The 23,358-nt window shown below is 35.3% G+C and overlaps 1 protein-coding gene across 16 annotated transcripts in view; it reads left to right on the top strand.

Moving 5' to 3' along the window:
- Positions 1–23,358, top strand: part of OSBPL9 (oxysterol binding protein-like 9) — a 124,979-nt gene that overhangs the window by 72,864 nt on the left and 28,757 nt on the right. For 3 of the 16 annotated variants that reach the window (XM_014544794.1, XM_014544796.1, XM_014544793.1), the window contains exons 5-9: positions 8,549–8,632; positions 13,450–13,545; positions 14,549–14,596; positions 15,594–15,623; positions 16,354–16,404. In XM_014544794.1, the coding sequence (XP_014400280.1) occupies positions 8,549–8,632; positions 13,450–13,545; positions 14,549–14,596; positions 15,594–15,623; positions 16,354–16,404 (309 nt within the window). Of the gene's footprint in view, positions 1–7; positions 133–1,362; positions 1,417–8,548; positions 8,633–11,136; positions 11,240–13,449; positions 13,546–14,548; positions 14,597–15,593; positions 15,624–16,353; positions 16,405–23,358 lie in introns of those variants that run through there. The other 13 variants (XM_005872488.2, XM_005872486.2, XM_014544802.1 and 10 more) reach the window with 10 other exon arrangements.

The following is a 23,358-nucleotide window of genomic DNA, read 5'->3' as shown; positions in this document are numbered from 1 at the left end:
TGACTGCGCCAAAGCCCTGCGAGCCGCGCGGGGGGAGCAGAAGGGGTGCTCGGAAGCGGCCCCCGCTCCCTCCCTTGGAGGCACAGAGGGCGGGGGCCTTGGCGAATGGCTTTCTTGCTGGCCAGTTGCGGAGTGAGTAGACCGCGAGGGTCTGGGAGAGGGGCCGGCCCTCATCCCTGAGTCCCAGGGTCCCTGCTGTCTGCCCGGGGCCACAGTCGCCCTCTCCCTGCCTCCTCCCCGCCGCCCCTGGGGTGAGTAGGACGACGTGGGCGTGCAGGCCCCTCTTCCCGGGAGCTCACTTCCTCGCCCGCAGGAGGTGGAGGCTGGGGCTCGGGGCCTCCTGTTCCACCGACTCATTCGCCACCAAACCAGATTGGAGACTCTTCTCTTTTTCGATTCATGTTTTGGAACTGTTTTCCTTTCGAACGCTGTCTGAAGATACTTATTTTAAACACAAGAATTAAGCTTTCTCTTAATGTGGAAGCCTAATTTGACCAGTAGCCCATTAATAGAATCTCCAATTGCAGGCCATTTTCTGTTGTTGTTTTATTTTTGGCATTGTGTTCTTACCTGGCCCAGTTTTTGGGTTGTGTAATGATTATGGGTGTTATTTGTGAGTATGTGTGTGGGAGGAGGGAGGTGGTTTTATGCTTTTGGGGGAGCTTGTGCAAAAATATTGAAAGCTTTGGAATAGTTGTGTGGGGCTAGGTTTAGCTTCTCGGCACCGCTTAGTTATGGAAAGTTGAGTATAATGAATAGACTAGGAAGCATGTTTGGAATCATGTATTTTTTTTGCAGCGTTCATACTCTATTTTGCTATGAATCAGTGAGATGTATTGAACTTCCTTTTGCTAATTTAAAGTAACGTGGTTTTGTTTGTTAAATTGTTTACTTTTAGCTGTGCAGGAAATTAAAAACAAATCAAGTAATTACTTTCCTAATTTCGGTGGAGAAACTGGGAAGAATCTTACAATAGTAGTTGTAGTTTTAACAGCTTTTGTAGTGAACTTTAACTTGGAAATTCTCATCCGCTATCTGTGAATCACCATCTCTCAGTAGATTGCCTGCATTGAACTGAGTAGGTGATAAAGCCCTTTAATGAATAGTGTTAACATCTCTCATTTGCTTTTACTTAATTTTAATTTTTTTCCACTTTTTGTGCAGTCCACAAGAGACAACTGAAATAAAGATACCATATTACCTCTTCTAGCACAGAAGAGATATAAACCACTAAAAATCAGAGTTTTGACCTGAGAGGCTTAAATGGGAAATGAGAGGTAACAGAGAAGCTGGATCTGTTTCCAGACTGTCTTGAGTTTGGTTTTCACAGAGATGACATGATCACGTGCTCCTCAAGAAAACTAGGCTGCAGAGGTTATGGTCACATCCATTTTGATATTTCTAAAGTTCTGGATGGTATGTGTTGTTGTTTTTTTAATGTGAAAGATTGTGTTTGGTGTAATAATCTAACCACTTAGCTATCCGCAATTGAAATGAAGATCAGCAGAGAATTTAGTACAATGTAAATTTAGTTTAGCCAGGAAAGAGCATTGTGATACTAACACATTCTGCTGATTGGAAAATCTGGCTGTTGCGTGGTTTGCAGTCTATTGCTTGAGAAAGAGGATATCAGACTTTTATTCTAAAAAGCAAATTCTAGAATGTCCCTGGAGATATGTCAAGTTCTATTAGTATCTAAACTAACTGATATTTATGGGGATTCTATAAAAGAAGACAGTTTTTATGATTATTGTAATATACTTAGCCTAAAATTATATTTAGGAAGATTTTTCAGTAAATATTTAAACAAAGATTACATTTGAAGGAATAGTTCTTAGGCTGAAAATACAGCTAAGCCAAGTATCTGTTTCTAAAAGTTCCACTACACACAGGCAATTTAAAGCTATTTTCCATCTCCCTTATTTTCCATGTCCATCTCTAGATCCTTTTAAACTTGCCTTACTAATATCTCTTGGATTTGGTCTCTTTTTTTCCCATATGATATACTTTAATTCAAGCCCTCATCATCTATCACCTAGACTTCAGCAAAACTTTTTTTTTACCTAGACTTTTGCCAAATCTCCTAACTGGTCTCTCAAGTCACTAGACTCCCTCTCCCCATACTCTTTATCCAAAATCATATCCAGTTGAATCACTCCTGTGCTTAACAATGTTTTGGGTTTCTCTTGCCAAAGTCCAGCTGTGTGGCATGTCCTTCAAGGCCCTTCTCAACCTAGTCCTAATTTTCTCTCTCGAGTCTGGACTCGGCTGCAGGTACTCTACCCAAGACATCTACTCTAGCACTGTGAACTGTTAATCGTTTAGAACATGCCAACGCCTTTCATAGCTCTTTTGTCTTTTCACAGCCTTTACCTTCTGCTTAGAATTATAATTGCACAGAATTATGTCAAGTGATAAAATCTCCAGTTCTTCCTTTAACACACAGCTTATGTGTTACTTTTTCTTTGTTTTTGTCAGGCAGAGCAAGTTAGAATTACTCTTGACCTTTGTGTGCTACAACAGCACTTATTCATATCTCCATATTACATCCTTCAGTAGATTGCATTCTACATTTTTTGTTCACATATCTGATACTTACACTCCAATCTCCTAGGGACCAGAGGTCCTTATTCTCTTTGTATCCCCATGGCCTTTGTCCTTAGTCCAGTGCTTGGCACATAGTGCTCAGTGCTTTTTAAATGATCAAAATATGTAACTTTATTTCCTCAGTGTGCAAACCTTTGGCTCAGTTGTACTGGAATTAGGTTTATGCCTGTAAGTTAGAAATGTTTCCTAAGTCACCCTTCCTCTCCCTTCTTCTCTGAAATCAATAAAAATATATTAAAAAAAAAAAAAAAAGATGTTTCCTAAGTCACCAAGCTCCCTAGTGGCTGCGGCACCTGAGAGACAAGATTGGAGAAAATGTTTAAAAACTATGTTATAAATGGTTAGCAGATTCCCAGCTAAGCTGCCCACCCCCTCAGTTTATATGCCCTCTAATATAGTTGAAAGAATGCTAATAGCAGTGCTGGCACAAATTGATTCTGTGATAGTATCATAGGAAAAAGAGTTTGTTGCTAACTGGAGAAGTAGGGAGACTAATTGGAAGGGGTGAAATTTGAGCTTATTTCAGAAGATTAGGTAATGATTAATTAGATTTGCTATTATCTGTAGTGTCCTTAAAGATGTCCTTTGAAAGTGATGATAGTACCTGGCACATAACAGATATTCAATGAATATTTGTATCACGAAGGAATAGTAGTGGTTGCTGAGTGTGTGTGCCTGCACATGTGAGAGAGAGGGGGTCAGGGAGAAAGACTGACCCAAACTTGTCCTTTCTACATTGGAGTTCATTTATTTCAGGAGACACAATTACGAACTTTGCTTCTTTGCTCTATTGACTGAGCGACTTAATTTATTTTTTCCAAAATGTGCCATTGAACCAAGTTATTCTGCTTACTCAGTTGTTTCTTTTCATTCTCTGTATTCCAGGGTGTGTTTTAAAATCTGGTTGCATTAAGTCTATCTCACTCAGTTTTAAGGCTACACTAAGTGATAGAGTTTATTATTGTTTTAACATTTTTTGTCATACCATGGAGGACTTGGCTGCAGTTGGAACCTATAAGTTCTTATTGCCTTTACTTAAATGAAATGAACTTTTTAAAAAAAGTAAGTGGACCCCAGGTTTTTCCAATATGGTGAGGTATTTACAAACCTTGTTTACCTGGAGATACTGACTTCATAGAATCCTGAAACTGGAAGAGATCTTGGAATTTTAATTCAACCTCTACCTGTTTTTATAGTGGAGGAAATAGACTTGGAGAAGCCAAGTGATTTGCCCAAGGTCACACAATTAGAGACTAGAACAGCTGGGACTAGAGTCCTATGATTCTTGCTCTTTTATTTGTTTAGAGAACCAAGGTGCTGCTCTGGTGTTGCTCTCCATCCATGGCTTACTTTACTCCCCCAACTCCAGTAATTTTTTCAGGTTAGCTGCTAATTTTGGTTTCAGCATCTATATCTGAAAAATATCATCTTGTACTTCTCCAAGAGAATATTATTCCTCATTTTGGCATCATCCTGCTTTCCGGCCTCCCTTTGTGCTTATTCTAGCCCTGCGTCTGTGAGTATACCTGCCTTTTCTGGTTGTTCTCCATTTTCCTGCAGATTCATTCTCTGCCTTTCTTTGCTCTCAGCTTCAGGAGGCTGACCTTTACAGCCTGTGTCACCTGGCATCCTTTATCCTCTGGCTTCTGGCTAGGGTTAGCCGATGGGAAGCAGCGACAGAAGATTGAAGAGAGAAACTCTGCGGGTATTTAATCTTCTTGCTCCTTTTCTGATTTGATGCTTTTCTAGCGGTGGCTGTTTCCTACAACTAGAGTGTCCTTTGAGTAGCTCCTTCTTTGATTGGTCCATGGTTAACATTGTTCCCTTCCTTCTTCCTTCAGTTTAGGATGATGAAGGCTTCCCTGCCTTTCCTCATTTCCAAGTACTTCAGCATGCCTTGTTAGTTTCCTTAACCCTACCCTCATCTCTCTAGTCACATTAAATAGAAGTTCAGACATCCCATCTCATTATGCTGTTTCCAGTGGGGCCCACTGCTATAATACTTTCCCCCTCCCCATCTCTGTCCAAATCCTGAATTCAAGAAAGATGACCTCTGTGAAACCTAACTCATCCCCTTTAACGTTCTCCTTGGTATCTCTTAGTACCTTTCTCATAACACTTATCATGCTTGGATCAGTTATTTGTAGATAGATGTTTATCTCCTCTAACTAGTAGCCCATCATGTGATACTGCGCTCAGTAGGCCGCCTGCCGCTTCCGCGGGAGCCGCGCTGCTTCCACGGGAGGCGGGCCTATTTCATTCACTTTTAACATTTTTGTTGAGTACTTGCTACAAGCCAAGCACTAGCCAGGGGGATACAGTAGAGAACAAAACAAGTCCTGTATTCATGGGCATATATTCTGGTCGTATTTTAGACCATCTTGATATATTTCTGACATCTATCAAAATAAATCAGGGTAATTTGTATTACACTTTAAACAGCTTTAGCAATAACTGAACCTGTTTCCTTCCGTTTGATATTTACTGGAAGCTAAAATCAGATATATAAAAACTGTTTTGGCATATATAATTTTTAAAGGGTAAATGCCAGACCAGTTATAGAATTTAGTCCTTTTATTTCATGGTTATTGTTTTTGCTGTTTGGTTGGTTTGTGTGAGGTAAAAGCCTTTTAGGACTGAGTGTCCCTTGGTCTGATTAGTGTATCATTTGCTCCCTTGGGTGTTACTTTTCTCTATGATATTTTTCTATACAGAGAGATCCAGTTTTGTTAGAGGAATATATGAGGTTTTATTTTTTAAAACATAATCAGATTTTCAACAAGGATTATGTTATGAATGAGAATTTTGCAGTTATTTCCAAACTTGAACTACTAAGACACTCAGTTTAAGGATTTATGTGTTTAATGTGAATTTCTTCTAGTTATTCATAGAGCAAATTTTCAGGAAACTTACCTAAAACATTTGGGTTTTTTTGGTGGATCCCTATAAATACTGAGACTTTTTGCTTTCCAAAATGCTGTTAAGCTGAATGATAGGCAGTAATCTGAGGTTGGAGAGGGGAATAATGTATTTTTTCTATCTCATGCTGGTAAGACATGCTGGTCAGAGCTCATTTAAATCCTGGAATGACTTACCCTCTGACTTTTAAGACATTCCTGGTAGCCTGACCAACTAATGTGTGAAAAGAAAAGCTTTGACTGATTGCCAATATCACATGGTCAGACAGTGCTTTGTTGGGAATTATGTAGGAGGTATTTTTGTTTTTTATTAATTTGCTTTTTGAATGTTGAGTCATGATCATGTTATTAGCAGGAAGGATGTGTGTGTGGGGGGGAAATTAGGTATTCTGCTTTGTTTTACTGGCTATCATTCTCAGCATTTATTCTAGTATAGTGGTGATGGTTAATTTTTAAATGCTTTTTTGCTAGTTTGTGCTTTATAAATGATGTTATAAATTCATTATGCTACATTTTATTTTGCTTGGAAAGGTGGATCTGAGCAGCTTGAGCATTGCCAAATTTACTTTCTTAAGACACTTTAGAATTTGTAGATAATGTTAAAAGAATAATGCAGATAATTTTGGAAGCTGAAAGTTAAACAAAATTTTAAAAATATTTATCATCTGTGCAGTTTCAGAATATTTTTTACATAATTCTTTTGAATTAAAATAAATGCATACTTATAAAAACATCAGACAACATGAATGTATAAAGTAAAGAACTGTCTCAAGTTCCCCTGTTCCCTCAATCCCACTCCCCAGGAGTAATATATATGCTTCATGTATTTTATTTCAGTGTGTGTCTGTGAATAAAATAGTTTTTTTAAATGTAACTTCTCTATTACTCATGTCTCCACTTATCTAGCATAAGGTAAGGACTAAGTTAATAATAATTGACTTGAATTCAGGTGTCTCTTTTGTTTCTGTTGTTTGCTTTGTACATTCAGAGTCTATAAACTTATGTTTAATTTTAAGTAATTTGCTACTTTCTGAAACCTCTTAAGCAATTTATATGCTTTCTAGACCTTTATATCTCTAAAATGCTAGTTACATACATTATATAGAGAGAAACCTTAATAATATCTTGGTCAAACTGGGGCACTTTTTAGAGTAAGGAGGTTGCTAATAATTTTGCTGAGACAACAGGCAGAAACAGGGACTATTTCATACAAACTAGGATATTTGGTCATCTTATTTATAAACCAAGTTTTTGTTTTATATAGTTTTGACAATAACTTTTTATATGGCTTTATTAAATAAATTTGGGGAGACTTTTGGATGGACAAGTTATCAGTGATTTAAATAGAGTAAGATGGTACTAATTACAAACCTTTTTTGTGTGGGTGAGTCACCAAATTACTTTATGGAATCAATATTAGTGGTTTGTTCTATAAGTCACAGAATGGTGTCAGTGTTAGATGAAGAGATCATAAAGAATAAGCAGTTGTGCAGAAAGTTGTGATTAAAGTGCATGAATTTTGGCAATGGAGTCTGTAACACATTCCTCTTTGGCAAAGCAGTCCTTTTTGTCCTAACTATATGAGCAATTCAGATTTGTTTTGTGGTATTTTTTAAACAGAAACTCAATTTTATGCATATTAATTGTTGTGCATATAATGCATAAGCTATTTTCTCTGTAAAAAAGATAAAAGTGTCCTAACCGGTTTGGCTCAGTGGATAGAGCGTTGGCCTGCGGACTGAAAGGTCCCAGGTTCGATTCCGGTCAAGGGCATGTACCTTGGTTGCGGGCACATCCCCAGTCGGGGGTGTGCAGGAGGCAGCTGATTGATGTTTCTCTCTCATCAGTGTTTCTAATTCTCTATCCCTCTCCCTTCCTCTCTGTAAAATTTCAATAAAATATATTTTTTTTAAAAAAGATAAAAGTGATTCTGCTTTTCAAAGAACTAATGTATTTTCAAAAATCAGATTATTTTATGAGAAAAGGCTTTCTTAATATCATTTGCCTCTGTTACCAAGGTAATAATTAAGTGCTATTTACCTTTTCTGATTCAGGCATAATACCCAATACTTTTCTGAACATCTCATATGGAATTTTTTGTGTGTGTCCAAGACTGTATTTTATCACTGTTTTGTCTGTTGTTCATACCTTTTTGATTACTATTTTCTTCTTCAAAGTTAACTTACTGTTCATTTTTTTAAAGGACTATTAAATACAATTTATATTTATATTTATATTTATATTTATATTTAAAAATATTTTAATATCTATTATGCATCCATAGAGAATCAGAACTATGAAAAAAGACCCTACTTTTAGGCCATTCTTGGGGTACCTAGCAGTTGTTGTTAAGAAAGCTATAGCTTCCACGTTCATAAAAATGAAGCTATTAATTTGGAGCCTTAGCTTATCAGAACCTTAAATCAAGTGGAAAATATGTTCCTGAAGATACAGTGGAGGAATTTGATAATAGCCTCAATTTTATAGACATTTTAAAATTGATAATCTCAACTCCAAATGAATCAATAGCTGGGTATTGTTTAGGATTAAAAATAGGGAGCAATTCTTACTCTTAGAACTTCTCTATACCTCTAAATCCTGTTCTTTCCTTAGCTGAAGTGGATAAACAACAGACATCAGGGATTATAAATGTTTCTAAATTTTCAATCTAAGGAAATTACAGATTAGCATTCTCCACATAGAATCATGGTTTTATTACTATTTCTGGTTTCTTTAATATGGTTTTTTTTCATCATTAAGCCAGATTCTAAATCATTTGGTAAGAAGACAAAACGGTGTCTTTTCTCAAAAAAACTTAATTTGTTAGCAAATTTCTAAGGAACAGAAAGCCATTAAGTTTGGCATTCTTTTTTTTTTTTTTAACTTGCCATTTGCTGTTCATGTATCTACTTTTCCTCTGTATAATTACAGATTTTTCTCTTATTATTCCTTTACTTAATTATTGATGTCAGACTCACAGCATGGTAACTTTCTATTCTCTTTTTTCCTTACCTTTATGGAAGATCAGTACCACACTTGCTTTTTTCCAGTCTTCTGGTATCTCTCCAGTTCTTGAATTTTCAAAAATAATTGTAAGTGATTCAATTGTAAGTATACGCTATACTTCTTTCATTGGATGAAAGTGTATCTGTGATGCATGTCACCTGAAATTGCTCATTGTGAACATTAACTTTCCAAATACTCTCATATTTTAATCAAAACGACATTTCTGCAAAGTTTTCATTATTTTAATTATACGCTTTGTGCTTTGCTAATTTTTAACAATCATCTGCTTTTGTCTGGATTCATGCCATTTATTTTTTCACTGGGAGACTTATTTTTATTGGGGGAAGGGAGGGGAGTGTTTTTCCTTTGTTAAAATTTTCAGCTGTTATTTCCTTTTACAGTTCTACTGATAATTTATTCTGTGTTATTCTGAACTTTTCTATGAAACTGACATGCAATATTGTCTCGATTTCTAATATATTTTCGTTTTCTCTTTTTGCAAGATATTTTTACTGAATAACAGTTTTGTCCTGTATAAGAGAAAGCACTGGATATAGCCAGGGTACTTAGTCCTTAGTTTTGCTGTGAAATAAGATTTGATATGTGAAAGTAATTACTCATTTGTGAATTTCTTTTTTTATAATGTTATTATTCAGCTATAGCCGTTCTCCTTGTGCTATTCTCCTCAGTTCCTCAAATTACCTATAAGTTTCTTATTTCCTGATTCTGACCTCAGAAGACCTTAAACCACCTTTTATCACCTATCCCTCCACTGTTCATTACTCTTCCTCTGTCATTAGGAATTACATTAACAGTTCTTATTTCATCTCAAAAATTGCCTCCTGTACTGTTTTAGTTTTAATAAGAGAGTCTCCCCAAAGCAGCTACAATTAATATGTACTTCATTTTTAAGGACATACCTTTCAATACCCTTTTTTTTTAATGGGGGTGATGTATTCAGTTATGTGTATGTATAAAGTATAAATAGTGTTTAATGTTCCAAGTTATCAATAGGAATTCATTTAATTTTGCCGACATTTGTTAGCTTTGAGAAGTGTCTTCTGAGAAAAGTGATACTGCTCACCATAAGTATTAGAAAGGTAATAGGGAGTACTTTTATACAGTTTTGAGGCCGTATGATATTCTCCTAGTCTTGATATTATTTTTAAAATTTCCCTTCAGTTGGGCTAGATGTGTGCCTCTGTGTATATATTTTAAATTAATTACATGGATCCTGATATAAAAATCATATATTACTCTTCTTGACTTTATATATATGTATTTTAGGTTTCTTTATTAGCCAAGTATTCTTACAAATAGTCTATTTTTTAAGAATTACTATACATAAGTAATATTTTTTCTTTGCATAGAGTTCTCATTTAATGCTTAGATTTAGATTTGATTTCTATTGCAGTTTTTCTAATTTAACTTCTTTTACATCACAGGACATTTCATCTTTAATAATCTATAATGGTTGTATGTAATTTAAACTGTAAATGAATTCAGTAATCAAGACAGAACTATGGCTCATCAATATGATAAGTTGGGGAGCAGCAACCTCTTGGGTCCCAAGTGCCAGAAGTGCTATAGAACCACTTCAGTCAGTACTGAAGGACATAGATAAATGAGAAGAAAAGAAAGATATGGAGAAGAGAGGGAGGAAGTTGGAAAAGGGAAGGGGAGCAAGAACAGAAAGGCTAAGGAGAGGTCATGAAGGAGATGGGTCCCATGGCACCAGCAGTTGCCACATGGCTGTAGTCAGTGCCACAACAGTCATTCAACACTGAGCTAGTCCTGGAGGGTATAATGTTGAATGGCACAGTTCCCGCTCTTATGGAGCTTATTCTTTTGATAAGTCGATTATTTAAATATTTAATTATGATAAAATGTGATAGATGTTAGATAAGGTGAGTAGAGTACTAGAAAGTACATCTGCTTGATTCTCAATCTGCAGATTGAGATTTATTTAAAATATAGGTTGTTTAATTAATTTGAAATATGAAGTCACACTGTCTTAAAGGGTCTGCCATGTTCTAAGTTATTGTCAAAGACCAACCTTAACATAGTAAAGGACTATTCTGTTTTTTATGATCGGTTTTAAAACAAAACTCCATTAAAGAGGATATAAATAAGTGTTGTATCTTACATTGTAAATGTTGAATCGAAAGAGGAATAGTTAATGACTTTAGGGAATTCTTATGAAAAAGTTTGTTAGGCGGTAATAAGTTCCTTCTTTAGATACTCAAGCAAAGATTAAATGACTTTCAAAGATATTATAAAAGTCACTTCTATGAGTGGAAGGTTGGATTAGGTGGCTTTGATTCTATGTACTGTAAGTCAATTTATAGTGAAAAGTTATATTTCTTCTAGTGCATTTTTCTAGATTTGAGAAAATTACTATCAATTCCTTGTCTGTGTTACTGATAATTTTGTAAATGTTGTTTTATTGGTTGCAGATGGGCAACTGTATATGTAGATTTTGTTTTTAAGGTACACCAAAGATTTATGGATGACTGTGCAGGGGAGTTTAGGCCAGTTCTGGAATTTTAAGCTAATAACTGTTGTAATAAACCTTCTATCATACCTTTCATACAGAAAGATGGGTTGCTGAGTAGATCTTTGACGTGGATGTTGTGCCATGTGGAGTTTATTCTAACGGTATAGGAATGTTGTGGAAGACTAGAGGCAGGACTGAGAAAAGAGCCAAGGTGAAGTTCATATGATTAGAGGGTTGTTTTTGAAGAATTAATTCATGTGGGTTAAATCTCAGTAATTTAAATCTAATTTGTTTCTATGTATTGACTAGAGACTTTTAGTGGATAAGGATTGTTCAAAAGCGTAGGTTTATTAGATTTTACAATGGTAGTTCTAAGTGGATTCAGAAGAGGGAAAATTCTTAGAAATCACTTTCTCTCTTTCCAAGATGCTTCACCTTTTATTCATTTTTGAATGTGCCATTGACCTTTTTGATATTTAGCAAGAACAATGTATTTAGCTGATTTTAACTGGGTTTTATAATTAAATTATTGATAATATTATATTGCTTTTTGAAACAAAACATAAACCAAGCCAAGCAGTCCTTCTAATTTTTATTTTTTGGAGGGGGGGAGGTACAGTAATGTGGAAATAAATTACTCCTTTCTAAGAATAGTACAATAGTAACTCTGAAATGTGACGGATTTATCCTTCCTTTCCACATCTGTTATTATCCTACTGCACGTAATAAATGTTTCTAATAGGAAGTTTTTTGAGTTACCTTTTAAAATGAAGCTATTTAGCCACACTTTTATAAATATATCTGGATTTGGCATACATAGTTTTATGATTTTTTCCTTATATTTTGTTTTTATACATGACATCTCTCATTGGGAAGAGGTTTTCCAATACTAATTTCAAGCAGTTTCTTTACAAACATGTAAAAATGTAGGCAGTTTATTGCCTTTGAATTTGAAAAAGAAATGCATTGATTTTCTCATGGTCTAAACAGGACTTATGTTTTTATTGTTTTGATTCAGAATTTAAATTTTAGTTTAGGAAGAGCAACAATACTAATAGTAGTAATTGATAGTGTTAGTAACTATATGTTCTTAGTAGAGGTAGTAGCTGCCACATTAATATTAGTAGGAGAGGACGCCTATATTTGTTAGGTAAGAAAACAGCGGCTTAGAGAGACACAATATCTGTTAGTAACTGAGCTGCAATTAGAAACCAGGTTTGCCAACCCATTGGTGTTTCCATAATACTATACCATCTCAATCTGGTGTTTAAGATAATGGCTGTGGAAGTGCTTCAGTCACGTTTAAAGTATTACACAAAGATGAGGAATTAGTGTAATAAAAAGTGAATTCTGACCTCAGTTTACCAAAATGGGGAATGTGAAAATGATCAGTATATGTTGGCCAAAGGCGGGGAAGATATGACAAGTGAGAGTCAAGTATATAGTATGTTGAACTACTATTTTTCACCCATTTACAGTTTTGTGGCTGGGTGGGAATGTGACATTAGTGGTTCCAGACCCTTATTTCCCAGTTTAACTGCATGACATCTGAGCATGCAAATATGACAAGCTAATAGTCTTGTTCAGCCTCCAACGTTTTGTCTTTTACACCCAGGATTGATGTGTTTTTCATGTAAGAGATGATTATGAACTCAAAAGTTTCTTTTGAGTAAGTAGAGTTAAAAAATAGGAATCCCATGCTCTTGGAACTTACAAATTTTAGGGTACAAAAAGTAGGACATGCAAATGCCAGACGTTAAACTGAGAAATAAGTGGGTCCTCTAAATAAGTAAACATTTACGCCTTGTCCAGAGTGTAGTGTTTATGCCAAGGGTGAAAGTGAGGAGGGAACTTGATTAAGACAGAAGTGTTGTCACTTTCACTTACAGTACTCTTCTTAGACAAAGTAAGAATTCTTAGGTTATTATTTTTTTCTTTTAGTAAGGGAGGAGGAGGAAAACAGCTAATGAGGTGGGTTAAGGATCTGGAGAACTAAGTAGTGAGAATATGAAGTTAAAATTAAAGGACTGGAGGGATGGACTGAACAAAAAGTAGAGGGAAAATAGGTAATGTAGGTTGTTTTGTGTATGTTCCTTTAGCTGAATTACTGTTGGTCTGGAGGTGACTGGGAGCTTTTATGGGGCTTTTTGGGAGAAAAGAAAGTCATTCTGAATAGCAAGGTGAATCCGAATTTGAGCACCAGCACATGTTAATTGATGACAAGGGAAGAAGTTCATGAGGAGATTGATGTACCATCGTCCTTGGAGAATTTAAATAATTTAAACAGACCTCTTATTTGTGTAAAAGTACTGTATTTATTTTAAAAATTATAATGCCATGTATGAATGATGAAGTATCTTTTGTACTATTAAGTGTTGCTTGGGTATTGCTAGATTTATTGTAAATTTTCTTTTTCTCTAGGGTCTGGATTCAGGATTTGTTCCTAGTGTCCAAGACTTTGATAAGAAACTTACAGAGGCTGATGCTTACCTGCAAATTTTGATAGAACAGTTAAAGGTATGGCATTTGTTTATATATTGAATTTATATAAAGTAGCAAATGTTATTGAGCTTGATTTTGAGTAAAAACAGTTATTGATTTGATATTAATTTACAACCCTTATGTGGTTCTTCACTAATTTTTAAAGCTGATTTATTAAAAGATATTGGTGACTTAATTTCAAAGATCTTTATCTCTAATCTAATAATATTGGTAAATAGTACATGTACATAATGTACTTTTTTGGCTATTAAAAAGGTAAATATAAAAAGGTAAATACCTAGACATAATTAGAAGAAAGCAAGACAAGATTAGCTTCACATTCTGTTTAAAAATTCTATGAAAGCGGTAAACTTTAAGTGGCTCTATTTCTTTTTTTTTTTTTTTTTTTTTTTAATCCTCACCTGAGGTATATGGGGGAGAGATGGAGAGAGAGAAACATCGATTGGTTGCCTCCTGCACGTGCCCCGACCAGGGCTAGAGATTGATTGAGCCTGCAACGCAGGCATGTGCCCTTGACCAGAATGGAACTTGGGACCTTTCCGCCCACAGACTGACACTCTATCCATTGAGCCAAACCGGCTAGGGTAGGCCTTGCTTTTTCCATTTGGGGACTTGGGGATTGGGAGAGGTGATTCTCTACTTCCTTTATTGTTGAAATTGTCTTCTTCAGTTTTGACTTTAAAATTAATTACAACCATAGGTTCTGGGAAGATAAACTTGATAAACTTGAATGACAAAGTAGAAAAAACATAGGTTTGAATTATTATTTTAAGCTCTTAAAAGTCACATGTTTTACTTGTGATCTCACCAGTGTAATTATTCCTGACCATTTAAAATAATTCAATAGAATTTGACTTGGTACAATGCCTTGAAAAAAATATACGTTATCTTGAAAATACATATAAATCACCCCTGGGAGAAGTGTGCGTAAGAACTAAACTTTGCTTTTCTTTGTTTAGTAAATGTGCACAATGTAGTAATTGGCTTGATTCTATAATCATTTTTTTTAATCCTGTAGCTTTTTGATGACAAACTTCAAAACTGCAAAGATGATGAACAGAGAAAGGTAACTTCATGTTTTAACTTAAAATTTTTTAAATTCAAGAGCCTTTTGGAGAAATAACAGAAGGACCTCAGTGTTATTGACTGTTATTGACCTATTATAATTATAATACTACTGCGACATAGACTTCAAGGGGAGTTTTGTGGTGAATTTTTGTTATGGTTTCATAACTAAACAAAAGGGCAATGCACAAAATTTTAATATGATACCCTTTTTATAAGTACCACCTTCCTAGGAGTAAGTTTTTTCCTTTTCAGGTATCGTGTTGAAGGTAGAAAGTTATTAAATTTACACATGATCATTTCAAATTAATAAACCAACCTGCAAGAATTTTCAGAATAAACAAGCCACACATGAGTAAACAAAACGAGTGTTGCTTTAATTTTAGTTCTGAATTCTGCCACTGTCCTCCCTTGAATTTCTGACAGCTACTTTATAGTTTGAATATTATTTTCTTTTTTTAATTTTCATTTTTTCTATGACTAATTTTCCTAATGCAACTTTATTTTTTTCCACTTCTGTTGACCATAGTCTTGCATTTGGCTCTTTTACACTTGGTTATAGTAGCATTTCATGTTTAACTCACTTTCCAGTCATAGTTTTTGAATTTAGTACCATGTCATTTTTAAACAATTTAGCAAAATTTAAGGTGATTCTAAAATTAGTATTTTAAAATCACAAAGTGAATCTATAGAAAAAACTTATTTTAGGTAAGGAATAAAAATGTTTTATATTGTTTTTACAAGTTATTAATGGAATCACATGAATTTTATTTGAGGATATAATTCATAAAATGTCTGAATTTTTAATCTAAATATTTGATTTAAATTAAAATAAATTAAGACATGAAGTATAACCAAAAGTACTCCCTTCCCAGCCTGCCTGCACTCAGAGTAATGAGTACATTTTGGTAAAATTCTTTAAATGACTAACCAGTAAAAAACAATAATTCCTCTTTGTGCTTCTGATGATTTCTGTTTAAACTTATTATTTTTCACAGAAGATTGAAACTCTCAAAGAGACAACAAATGTAAGTTATATGTTTCATAAATTCTGCCTTTGTGTTAGAAAGTACTTTAAAATGGTATTTGTATTTTAAGCTGCTCCTATTATTAATAAGGGCAATTTGATTTTATGAGTTTTTACAAGGGTATTTTAATAACTGTATTGTTTTCTAAAGGAATTTAAATGAATAGTTCCTCTAATTGAAATTGACTTTGTGTGCCATTTTATCTTTTTCTGGTCTTGTCTATTTGAGATCCTTGGATAAAAGGTGTCATCTATCCACAGCGTGTATTCTCTTTTATAAATTAAAATATATTGTAATTCAAGTTTTCTAATGTCCTGGTTTTCTGACATTATATAATGGGCTACTAATGGGCTGCATTTAAAAACAGGCAAAATAGTATTCCACGTTCACCAATATTTTGATAGGATCCTTTACTCTCCATAATTCCATAAAAGTCTTGAATGGACGTTGTAGAAATTTATGGTGGGTTGCCAGCTGTTGAAGATCATGTAGATATTATTCAGTCTAGAGATTAACATTTTTTGGCATTCCTTAACAATTCGTAGAATTGCTAATAACTTCATTTGACACTCACCATATTAAAACCCAGTGGATATCCAGAGAGGGTGTTTCTTTTGTAGTATAGACCTAAACCCTGTATATTTGAACTCATTTTTATATATTGAGCTTTAACACCATATGACCATTTTATCCAGGGCAAGAACCTAAAATTAGTGTTTTGTTTTTATAGAGCATGGTAGAATCAATTAAACACTGCATTGTGTTGCTGCAGATTGCTAAAGTAAGTAAATTTTACTTTTGATTTCTTTGTTTTAATGACATTTAATAATTGTAATTATATTTTTCTTTAAAAGCCAAAACCTCAGTTCTAAAATGTGTACCTTTCTCCAGTAAATTGTATTGTGGGGTTCTTGGTACTGTTGAACAACTATTGTGTTTGGATGTTACCTATCAGCATGTGCCTGCTTGAAATGGGGACATAGTTTGCAAAACCTTCAACAAAAATGTTTTTCTTAACAAGAAAAGGAATTAAATTTCAGTAATGTCTTTTTCTCATTTATAATGAAGAGTATAATCAAGATATATCTTTAAAAATTGTGTTACAGATTTCTTTCTGGTACTAAACTACGTTAATGAACCACTATTTAAAATTGCTGTTCTGTATTCATGAAATAAAATATACTTTGAATTATTGTCTATACTACCACTGTATTATCCATAATGCCACTCCAGTGCCTAGAACAGTTGCCTGCCACATATTGGGGGCCTGATAAGTAATTGTGAATTTTGAATGAATTTTTCTAATACATAATTTTTCATTGTTATATGGTTTAGTTTTTTTACTATATGTGTGATTTTTTTTTTTGTTTAGCCACATTTCTGTTGTGCCTTATGAATTAATCTGGGTAAATCTGATTAGTTAAACTGATTAAGATATGGGGTTTTAAAATAATAATGAGAAGCAGCATTATATTATCTTTAGGTGCATGGATTCTGGAGCCAGACTGTCTGGGTTTGAATCCTTGCTTCACCATGTGAGCAAGTTTATTCATCCTCTCTGTACTTTGGTCTCCTTTATAAAATGTGGATAATAATAGTACCTGTACCCTTACTGATGGTGTGAGACTTAAATGAATTAGCATTTGTAATGCTCTTATAGCAGGTATACAACAAGTCCTAAATAAGTGTCTGTTAAATAATTTTAGGAGGGCATAAAATTTTAAATGACATTGTCACATGTTGGTAAAAATGGGAGAACTTCCATCTAATACTAATGGAAATATAAATTGATATAGCCACTTTGGAGGACTATTCTAGTAGGATAATAAAATGTTGGAATCAGCTAGTTTGAAATATTACCATCTGAGACCCTAAAGGGATTTAAGAAGATAGCTGATTTGATACTTTTATTGTTCTGGGTCAGTTTAGTATTAGCTACTTAGAGGCAACATGCTATGGGTAGAAGTTTAAGCTCCTACCAGTTTTGGTTCTTTCATCTTAGAAATTCTAAATGATTATTAGTGCATTGGTTTCCAAACTTTTTGCTGCCCATTGGAATCACCCTGGGCATCTTTAACAGTTCTGATACCTGGCTCCCCCTCTCTATCCTGTTATCATTGGTATGGGATATCACCTGGGCATTGGGAATTTAAAATTTCTGGAAGATTTTGCTATGTAGCAAAGCCTGGGCATCACTCGTTTAGTGGGATTTTCAGGTGGGCTGTGTTAACTCAGAAGACTTATTTCTTCCTTTATACCAATAGAGACGGCTAGTGACCACTCATAGGGAACTGCAGAGGAAGTGAGGGGCAGGAGGAGAGAGCAAAGCAGAGATAATCTGGGAGGTTCCTACAGTTGGGGACTTGACCAGCTCTTCATCAAGATTAAGTGAGCCCTGCCTGTGTAGCTCAGTGGTTGAGTGTCGACCTAAGAACCAGGAGGTCATGGTTCAATTCCATGATCAGGGCACATGTTCTGGGCTTAATAACCCAGTGTGGGGCATGCAGAAGGCAGCCAATCAATGATTCTCTCTCATCATTGATATTTCTCTCTCTCTCCCTCTTTCTTCCTCTCTGAAATCAAATACAAATATATATTAAAAGGTTAGGTGATATGACCATATCCTACAACTATATAAGCAAATAAAATCAATTTTATTAATGTAGTTTATTTAACCCAGTATGTCCAAAATATTATCATTTTAACATGTTATCAATATAAAAATTCATTAATGAGATAGTTCATAGTCTTTCTTAGTGGGAGTTGTTTTTTTTTTTTTTTTTTTTTAATGGTGTTTTGTGTTGTTGTTTTTTTGGCACCAAGTCTTTACTATTCTAGGTTTATTTTACACTTTGAACTAGCCCATACTTTAAGTGCTCAATAGCCAGATGTGACTTAGTGACTACCAAACTGGACAGCACAGGTCTAGATTATCCTTTCAGAATTAAGTTGTCTGTTCATAGATACTTTTAAAGTAGACTGTATATTTAAATTATCCTTAGATCCCAGGTTCTCTCTTCAGCACATTTTTCTGCATAGACTTTATATTTTAATTACTATGTATTCATTAATTTCTTGTCAGACTTTTAAGAAAAGGTTTATTGATACATAATTTATATGCCATAAAGTTCACTAATTTAAAGAGTATACTTTAATGGTTTTTAGTGTAATTACAAAATTGTGCAACCATCACTGTAATCTAATTTTAGCAAATTTTTATCACCCCCGAAAAATGCCATGACTGTTAAGCACTCTTTCACTATATCTCTCACTACCCTGTGCTTCTTCCAATCCCTGGCAATCACTGATCTACTTTCTGTCTCTAAATTTGCCTATTTTGGACATTTCATATATTTAGGATCATAAAATATGTAGTCCTTTGTGACTGGCTTTTTTCACTTAGCATGTTTTCAAGGTTCATCCATGTATCAGGACTTAATTTCTTTTTATTGCTGAATAATATTTCATTGAATAGATACACTACATTTTGTTTATCCATTCATCAGTTGATGAATAATTGGATTGTTTTCATTTTGGGGGCCATACTGAATACTGCTGTTATGAGCATTTGCCTATACTGTTTTTGTATGGAAATATACTTTCATTTCTCTTCAGTATATACCTGAGTGGTATTTCTGTGTCATATGGTAACTCTGTATAACTTTTTAAGAAACTGCTAAACTATTTCCCAAAGCAGCCATACTATTTTACTTTCCCACTTGCAATGTATAAGGGTTCCATTTTCTCCACATTCTCACCAACATTTATTATTGTCTTTTTTATTATAGTCATTGTGGTGGTATCTCATTGTGGTTTTCATTTGCATTTCTGTGAAAAATAATGATGTTGAACATCTTTTCATGTGCCTGTTAGCATTCATACATTTTCTTTGGAGAAATGTCTATTCAAATTCTTTGCCCATTTTTTAGTTGAGTTGTTTTTTATTAAGTTGTAAGAATGATTTTTCATATTCTGGATACAAGTTCTTATCAGATATGTGATTTACAGATTTTTCTTCAAGTCTTTGGGTTGTCTTTCACTTTCTTGATACAGCTATCCTTAGAAGCAGGCAATTTTTAAATTTTCACGAAGTCCAACTTATCAATCTTCTGTTGCTTGTGCATTTGATGGCTTATTTAGAAATCATTTCGTACTCCAAGGTCACGAGGATTTAGTCCTGTGTTTTCTTCTAAGAGTTTTATAGTTTTAGCTCTTACATTTAGGTCTATGACCCTCTTTGAGTTAATCTTTGTGGTGTGAGGTAGAGGGTCCAAATGCATTTATTTTTTTGCATATGGATATTCAGTTGAATTAGAAATTTTATTTTATAGTAAATTTATAAGTACATAATTTAAAAAGTGTTCACTAGACTACATTGCTTCATTAGAAAGATGGGGATATATTTCATGTATTTTTTTTTTTTGGTAGGCATGGTTTTAAAAATATTGGAGTCTGTAATTCTGATCAAAAGTCTTCCCAAATTATGTGGTTCTGATGTTTTTGTTCACTGTCATACTTCTTAAACACAGGAATGCTGGTATGTTCAGAGAAGAGAATAGCTATTGTATTAGGATTTAATAAGCACTTACAACATAACTAGAGGCCCGGTGCATGAAAATTCATGCACTAGAGGGGGGTCCCTCAGCCCGGCCTGCCCCCTCTCACAATCCGGGAGCCCTTAGGGGCGGGAGGCGACCTGGCGATCAGGGGAAGGCGACGCCCCATCACATCTCTGCTGCTGCCACAAGCCTTGTCCAGCCCTGGTTACCTGAGCCTTGGGCGGCCCTGGGGGGCTGGGGGGCTGAGAGGACTGGGGGACTCTGGAGGCAGGTACACAGCAAGGCCGGGCCCGCCTACTACCCCGGTGGGGCTGAGGGGACTGTGCGCTGCCATCTTGTGGCTGTGGGTGCCGCCATCTTTGAGGGAGGAGCAGCAATTAGCATATTCCCTCCTTATTGGCTGTGGGTGCAACCATCTTTGCAATGATGGAAGGGTCAATTAACATATTCCCTTTTTATTAGATAAGATTTAAGTGGGAAGTAGCATTAGACCAATGGTCGGCAAACTCATTAGTCAACAGAACCAAAAATCAACAGTACAACGATTGAAATTTCTTTTGAGAGCCAAATTTTTTAAACTTAAACTATATAGGTAGGTACATTGTTATTAACTTAATTAGGGCACTCCTAAGCTGGCCTTTGCTAAAAACGTCCTCAGTCTGATTGAGGGACGTTCACTGAGGTCAACCCCTTTCAACTCTCCCATCCACACTCATCTTGTATACTTGTTTCGTCTATCTCCTTTCCGAAAACCGGCTTCTGCGCATGGGCCACGAAGTTTCAATCGCACTGTACATGCGCGCCCGCACGTGGTATTTTGTGGAAGAGCCACATTCAAGGGGCCAAAGAGCCGCATGTGGCTCGTGAGCCGCGGTTTGCCAACCACTGCATTAGACCATTTGTTTGTTTCATTAACATGATTCATATTGAATTCAATTGAATCTCTGGTTCAGTAATACTTGAGATTCAGCGTTAGCTGATCACAATAAAAGTTAATTTGTGATTTACTTCCAAAACAAACAACAACAAAAAGAAAGGTGGAAGTCGGGGGTGGGGGTGGGGGGTGAGTGTAAGCCTTTTTAAATAATAGGACAAACTCCCTAAAGTTCATGATGGGAATGGATTGACAGTAAGGCATTTGATAGTCTATTGGTTTATAGATTTGACTCCGCCTTAAATGACAAACCACAATAGTAACAAAAATTATAAATCCCAATTTAAAATTATCTGTAAATAGCATGCATTATTAATCAAGAACCTTTGTGGGGGGGCAAATGGTCACATATTTAAGTTTTAAAAAAATTAAGTCAGAATTAGAAGTGGTAGTTTTCTTAGATAATGTAATATAATATATGAGTGTTCTATTGCTACATAACAAAGCACCCCCAAACTCAGTGTCTTAAAATAGCAACAGTAATTTGTTTTTGCTCCCAAATCTTCAATTTGGATAGGCCTCAAGACTTGTTTCTGCTTTATGCAATGTCACCTATGTGGCTTGATTGGGCAGGGGGAGGGCAGTGAAGTGGGGGACAGAGAACCCACTTTCAGCATGACTCATACCTGGGAAATTGGCTGGGAGTCTGGGTTCTTCTCCATGTAGTCCTCTTCACTGCCACTTGGGCTTTCTCACAGTGTGGTGGCTGGGTTCTAAGAAAACAAGGTAAACGGTTGTGGCATTTCCATGACCTATCACAGAGGTCACCTATAGTCACTTCTGCTATACTTAATTAGTAGACTGTTACAAAGGCCCACCTGAGTTCAAGGGTAGGAGACATGAATTCTTATCTCATGTTGGGACCATTTTTGGAAAATTTAATCTACCACAGGTATGTAATATTACTAAGAAGTACTTTGGAAAAATCAGTTTTTAATATTCAGAAATTAATAGGGGAAAGCTAAAAGTAAATTAAAATATCATCTGAACAAGAAACTAAATTTCTTCCTATTTAATTCTCAATAGTTTATTTTCAACTAATTAAGAATTTCTGAAACTTTGGGTATTCTAGATATATAGTTAATTCAGTTGTGCAAATAAAGGGGGAAATCCCAACATGAATTATGAAGGTATCAAAATGCAGTTATTCTCAGAGATATACGAAAGATATGCATTGAGTCTAAGGTTCCCAAAACCACCTAGTTTGGTGATTCACTTGGAGGACTTATAAGACATTGTGTGTAGTCATACCCAGAGCTATGATTTATTACAGCAAACTCAGCAAAAGTAGAAGGCACATGGGGCAAAATCCAGAGGAAACCAGGCATAAGCTTCCAAGAGTCTTCTTCCAGTGGAGTCATTCAGCATGTGCTGAATTCCTCCAGCAACAAACTGTGACAACACATGTGAATGTTGTTTGTCAGGGAAGTTCATCAGAGACTCAAAACCCAAGATGTTATATGTTTGTTTTTTCAACACCCAAGGTTTTTATTGGAGGTTTGTCATATAAGCGCTCTCTATTTAGCATTTACCAAGATTCCAGACTTCCAGAACGAAAGCAGGTGTTCAGAATAAACCATATTGTTTAGGCAACAGTGAGCTACCCTTATCAGTTAGGGTAGTGGGAACCCTCCTGAAACAGAATTTCCTAGATACCAGCCAAAACAACTTTACTAGCAGGCTTTTCTAAGGATAGCTATTTTAGGCTTTCAATGTTAATTTTTTTCTGCACATGCACTACAAAAAAATAAAAACAATTAAAGCATCCTCAGATTTTCAAATTGCTCTTGTTTGACCCTTCCATACGTAGATTTCTAAGCTAGCTCAGTAATTAAAAAAAGAAAAAGTTATCAATAAACGAGATAAAACTTGGCCATTATGTTTAAAACCAAGACCAAATATTAGTTTCTGTTAACACTTAGAAACTTCCTGATTATATGAAGTTAAAACTTGCATTAGTTTTATTTGAAGTTTAAATATACTGTCTGAGTAAAAACAATAATGTGTTGATAACTTTCCACTACTGTCACACTCAAGTACCTAAAGGATTAGTACCTACCACCCCAGCTGCCTTGGCTCAGTGGATAGAGCGTCGGCTTGTGGACTGAAGGGTCCTGGGTTCGATTCCGGTCAAGGGCACATGCCCCGGTTGCAGGCTCGATGGCCAGTAGGGGGCATGCAGGAGGCAGCCAATCAATGATTCTCTCTCATCATTGATGTTTCTATCTCTCTCTCCCTTTCC

This window comes from Myotis brandtii, unplaced genomic scaffold, assembly GCF_000412655.1.
Source record: "Myotis brandtii unplaced genomic scaffold, ASM41265v1 scaffold382, whole genome shotgun sequence".
Taxonomy (NCBI): Eukaryota; Metazoa; Chordata; class Mammalia; order Chiroptera; family Vespertilionidae; genus Myotis; species Myotis brandtii.
The sequence above is the reverse complement of the archived record's forward strand: the minus strand, read 5'-3'. Positions and strand labels throughout refer to the sequence as shown.